The 6,000-nt window shown below is 44.1% G+C and overlaps 1 protein-coding gene across 3 annotated transcripts in view; it reads right to left on the bottom strand.

Moving 5' to 3' along the window:
- Positions 1–5,639, bottom strand: part of TNKS (tankyrase) — a 234,000-nt gene extending 228,361 nt beyond the window's left edge. Inside the window, exon 1 of one of the 3 annotated variants that reach the window (XM_063668510.1) lies at positions 5,479–5,639. In XM_063668510.1, coding sequence (XP_063524580.1) covers positions 5,479–5,509 — 31 coding nt within the window. In that variant the 5' untranslated portion in view covers positions 5,510–5,639. Of the gene's footprint in view, positions 1–837; positions 1,634–5,478 lie in introns of those variants that run through there. The other 2 variants (XM_054497579.2, XM_054497580.2) reach the window with 2 other exon arrangements.
- Between the last annotated feature and the right edge of the window lie 361 nt (positions 5,640–6,000).

Consider the following 6,000-nt stretch of genomic DNA (forward strand, 5'->3'; position numbering starts at 1 on the left):
AGGTGTCTTTGAGAGAAAATCATCAACTACTTGCAAAAAAAAAAAAAAAAAGACAAGTGTGGGGTCCAGAGCTTAAGAAATTCACACTTTTTGAGGGAGAACTTTGTGCCAGATACTTCTCACCAAATGCTCGCACAACCTCATTTTATGATTTCTGCCCATGAGAAAACTGAGGCAACTGACACAAGGTAAACGGTCTGCTAGACAACAAATAATAGTGGCCACAACATCAAAGCCTATATTTCTTCCATCATCATATAATGCATCCAAATATTCTTCTCCAGTTGTTTCACACTGGTATATTTTGGTCTTCCCGTCTAGACTGCAAACTCCTTTGGAAGAAGGGAAACTTTCAAAAACTTCATTTATGTCTTTCATTGGGTTACTAAGGCTACGACAGATCCTCACACATGTGTTGGGTTGTATTAAACCTCTTTTGGTCTGGACTGTCCTCAAGGGACATACCTTTGTAAAAACAAAATAAACTAGCACACAAACGACAAAACTACTCTAAAGCTGTCCAAATCTAACTTTATTCCTGCACACCAAAAACTAAAGTGTAAATATATCCATATGCAGAGACTACCAACTACAGTGAGTTTTGTAATGAGTACTGTGCAACCACTGAAGAATTCCTTGGATTCACTTATCCCCCCCAACCACGCCCCCATCACCCAGGTACCACCAAAAGAAAGGAACCTCTAGTCTTCTGGTGAGGTGCTGAAGAACCACAACCACGCCCCTACTTTGTCCCATCACAATAACCTGTTTTCTTATCCTAACCGGACCCTGCACCCAAACCCAAAACCCTTAATAAACAATTCAAAAGTCTCTGACCTGCAGCGAAGTGCAGGGGAGAAGACTTCCGGCCGGCCATGTCCTTTGCATTTACGTTTGCCGCGTCCACCAGCCTCTTTACCCGGGACACGTCCCCATTGCGACAGGCCTCCAGCAGTTCCCGAAGGGCCCCGCTCACTGCTGGGACCCCTGTCCCAGGTCCTGCTGCCCCAGGCCCCAGTGGTGCTGTGCTGCTAACTCCGGCCGCCTCGGGGCTCTCCGCCAAGCTCGATCCAGGGGAGGATGGAGAGGAAGATGAGGAAGAAGTCGGGGAAGAAGAGGACGACGGTGAATTGTTACTGCCACTGCCGGCTGGGTTGGGAGCGACCCCAACGGCAGATGAAGTAGAAACCGCTGGGACCACGGGAGCGGCGGTGACGGTACAGATTGTGCTGGTGGTACTGCAACAGCTAGTACCGTCAACTGGGTCCGGGGATCGGGGCCTGTCGGGCGGATCCCGACTGCCATCCCCCTCCGGCAGCGCTAGGCCGTGCCGCGGGGAGGCGAAGGGGGCCAGGCCGCTGGCCGTGGGAGAGGCTGGGGTGGTCCCCGGGGCCAGGCCAGGGCTGAGTGGGGGAGGAGGTGGCGGCGGCGGCGCTGAAGCCCCTGGGGCGGGCTGGAGCTGTTGTTGATGATGGTGGTGATGATGCTGAGAGCGACGCGACGCCGCCATCTTCGGACTCCCCTAGCACTGTCACTGCGGCAACGGCCCCCACCGCCCGCCCTCACTTCCGACCGTCGGACCAATCAGCATCCAGCGCACAGGAAATGATGCTAGGCGGGGTAGGAGGGGCCAAAGAGAAGGAGGGAAGTATTGGGAGCTCAGAGAACAGCCAAAGGAACGGGGCGGGGCTTTGTCACTGAGAGGCGGGCTTTGTGACGTGGTGGCGGGCCGGCTGGAGAGATTTGAATGCTGGAACCAGCTTCTGCCTAGATGGGAAACATTTCCTGCATTTCTCACTTTCAGTCGGTTTTCCTTGCCCTGCTCCGGTCTGTTTCCCTTAGTCTCCCTTTGCTTGCTCCAGAGCCAGCTGTTGAGATGCAGCTCAGAGCAAGCAGGGAATGTGTCCATTATCATCTATTAAGCGTCCTTGTCTGAAAAATGGAATTTAAGAGTACCAACCTCACAGAATTATTAGCGGGATTAAAAGAGCTAACAGACAAAGCGCTCTGCCAGTAAAACACAACTATAATTAGCCCGTTGGTAATTTTTTAAATTATAGTATTTCTTTTCCAGGTGTCCCCTTAGCTCTTGTCCCTTCCCTATAATTTTTCTCACCCTATGTGCTTTAATTCCTCGTTTTTAAATGCTGGTTCAGATTGCTAGGATTGGCATTCCAGCTCTGCCATTTGTTGTGTATATATGAACTAGCTATTTCATCACTCTATGCTTGTTTTTCTCTGTAAAATTGAAATAACAATAGTGCAATAAGTGTGAATTATTAAAATTATGATTTTTTTTTCCTATTCTGCTATCTCTGAAATTTTATTTTTCACCCTAAGTTTAACTAATTATGAATATATTCCTTTCTTTTGAATTCTGGTTTAGCTTAGCCTCTCTCACACCCCAGATAAAAACCTGATTGCTAGGCTGGTCACGGTGGCTCATGCCTGTAATCCTAGCATTTTGGGAGGCCGAGGCCGACGGACCACTTGAGCCCAGGAGTTCAAGACCAGCCTGGCCATCACGGCGAAACTCCATCTCTACAAAAAATACCCAGATTAGCTGGGCAAAGTGGCACACGCCTGTAGTCCCAGCTACTCAGGAGTCTGTGTTGGGAGGATCACTTGAGCCCGGGAGGCAGAGGTTGCAGTGAGCCGAGGTCACACCACTGCACTCCAGCCTGAGTGACAGAGGGCGGAGACCCTGTCACAAAAACAGCAACAAAACAAAACAAAAACCTGATTGCTGTTCATTACTCACCATCAGGTGCTATTTTTCAGCAACTGCTTTTTCTGTCTTTCCACTACCCTATGTATAGTTTTGTTTTTCTGCTATCAAAAGATGTATCCATGAATGAGATAATCCCATTGAGGACTCCATTTCATACCTACTGTTCAATAGTAAAGGAGACATTGTAGAAGTATACACAAACAGCATTATTCCAACAGAGTGGACACAGATGGAAATTCTATAACCTAAGAGAAACAAGATTTAGATGAGTCAAGCAGAATATTAAACCAGGTGATAAATTGTTTCATGTGTTCATTGTTAAATATGATTTATGTGATGTTAATATTCCCATTTAAGTAAATAAGTGAGTTTAGTTGGAGTTAGTAAGTAAATACAATAAGGTCAGGAACATAATTAGTATTATGAGTGGCATTTATTTTCATCTAATCTGGGGTTACAGATTATAATTCTTAACATTATCCAGCTGTATGATGAAATGTGCCATTGTTCACAGTAGACACCTGACAAAAAGTGTAGCTGGATAGGAAAACTCACATCAGTGCAACTAAAATCAGTCCACAACATTCTTCTTCATGCTTCTGTTTTTTAATCTTAACTTCTTCATGTAGAGCAGAGAACCATTGAGAAGTGGGGGTGGTCCAACATGATGTGTTAGATGTCCAGAACACACCATGTGTCTCCTAAATAATGGCCTCCTGGAATGGGAGGCATAAGAAATATCTCATCTGGTCTCCCAATGGCCAGTTACTCATAGAAAGTAGTGATGTTCAGAGTTATTCAAAATGCATCTGTTGTGTCTATCAGTACAAAAAATAATAATAACAATAAAATAAGGAAGTCTCTGCTGGACAGAGATTTTTAAAAACTAAATTGCCGGCCAGGCCCAGCTCACGCCTGTAATCCCAGCACTTTGGGAGGCCGAGGTGGGCGGATCACGAGGTCAGGAGTTCCAGAGCAGCCTGGCCAACATGATGAAACCCCATCTCTACTAAAAATACAAAAATTAGTTGGGCGTGGTGGTGCGCGCCAGTAATCCCAGCTACTACGGAGGCCGAGGCAGGAGAACGGCTTGAACCCAGGAGGCAGAGGTTGCAGTGAGCCGAGATTGTGCCACTGCACTCCAGCCTGGGTGGCAGAGCAACACTCTGTCTCAGAAAAAAACAAAAAACAAAAAACTAAATTGCCTGAAACTGTACTGCAAAACGATGTCTGGAAATGCATTCAATCAACTGGAAATTGCTTTCTTCCCCTCCAGCAGAAAGTAGGAAAAGTACTTAACATTAAGTATTTATGAAGTTTGGGTTTATACTAACTAATGTTGAGCTCCAAACCTGAAAGGACACATGCTATTACCTAATCTTCTGTGGCTAAACACAATTCCAGGAGGAATGCACTATATCATAGTGGAAAGAGCAAAGGTCGGGGTCAAACAAACCTGGGCTTGAAAGTCACATCTCTGATGATTACTATTTGGCTAATCTTGATAGGTATGCTTGAGCTCTCTCAGCCTAAAATTTTGACCTTCGTTTAGCACTGTCATGAGGATTAAAAGCCTAGGTGTTTTATGAGCACTCTTTGAATGTTAGATCCGTTCTCTTACATGGCACGCATAAAGTGTTAACATGAACTCACAGCCGCTATTGATAGCTTTCCCCTCACAACTTCCTTTGTGACAAAGATAAGGGCTGGGAATAAATATCCATCATTTTGCACACAATGGGAATCTAAAGCAAAGAAACATTAGGTTTAATTATTTCCTTATCTGATAATTCGAGATTCTTTATAAACTCTATCTCTAAACTATTGTTGATCACAGTTGTGTAGTATCTTATTTTCATAAGTGTTTTCACAAAAACAATATCCTGGCTGAGTACAGTGGCTCACACTTATAATCCCAGCATTTTGGGAAGCTGAGGTAGGAGATTGCTTGATCCCAGAAAATCAAGATCAAAGATCAGCCTGGGCAACAAAGTGAGACCCTGTCTACACACACACACACACACACACAGAGTATACCCAAGTACTACAAAAATGGGAGCACATAGCACTCTCTTAGGCTATACTGTTGACACAAAGGAAAGCCACCGACTCAAAGGACACCAATCTTTTGGGCTGTGTTCTGATGTTTGCTTTCTTACCCTATGGGGGTCGCATGGACACTCTGAAAATTACACAATCATGAACTTGCACAAGTTCCATATTTCAACTAGAATTGGTGTGTCATTCCATCCATATACTTCCCATTGATCTCCCACCATATTTGGTATTCTGGTAGTATTTCTACTAAGTCTAGTTATTCTTCGATCCCCTCTGCAATGCCTCCTCCGCAAATCCACGAGCACAAGCCAGAGCTGTGGTTTGGCTGAGGCAGTGTCATTTCCTCACTTTGGTCTTACCGAAACATAATAAGTTATTTTTATGTCAGAAATGTCTATGGTGCCAAGGGCCCAGATTTCTCTATAAAAGTGTTGCGTTCTCTTAGTTGAAGTTCCATCCAGAAACCCAGGTGATTATTTTTTTACAAAACCACAGATGGGCACCGATGCCAACAGCTGCAATCGTACTAACAACATTGTATCAGAAAAAGCTTCACACACACAAAAAAAGGCAAAACAACTTATTACAAGACAGCAAAATTACAGTAATTTAAAGATATCCTCTGTATCAGTTTCTTAGCAACTCTCCCATTAACGTTTTAGTAGCTTTATAAGATAGTTCTTACATACCAGGGTCTTCTGGCTGCTGCTCCAAAGACATCTGTAGCCTGTACTGAGATAACTTGGATTTTTTCTGGCTATGGTCTGTACACTTATGGGTAGTCGGTTTAATGTGAAGTGTTAGTTCCAGGCAGAGAGTTAGTTCCGGGCAGAGAGGTGGTTAAGGGTGTGGATTCCCCATACAGACTGCTTGGATATGAATCCTAGCTTTGTCACTAACTAGCTTCATATGCTTCGTATGATTAAAGGATATTACATCATACATTTTAACAGGAATAAATAAAAATCTATTTGCCGTGCTTTAAAAAAAGAAGATAAACAAGTTTTCCCACCAAAAATGTTCCTTTCCTTGTAAGCTTTTTTTTCCAAAAGTAATTAACATCATACATGTATACCCCATTATAGATTTGCATATGACTATATCACTCAAAAGAGATAAACACCTGCCCTCCCCCAAAGTCATAAACATGTTTAGAAAAGGCTCAGAAAGTCCTGAAATGCATGGATATGGAAGGGTATAACTAGCCAGCA

The sequence above is a fragment of the Pongo pygmaeus genome, chromosome 7, assembly GCF_028885625.2.
Source record: "Pongo pygmaeus isolate AG05252 chromosome 7, NHGRI_mPonPyg2-v2.0_pri, whole genome shotgun sequence".
Lineage (NCBI taxonomy): Eukaryota > Metazoa > Chordata > Mammalia > Primates > Hominidae > Pongo > Pongo pygmaeus.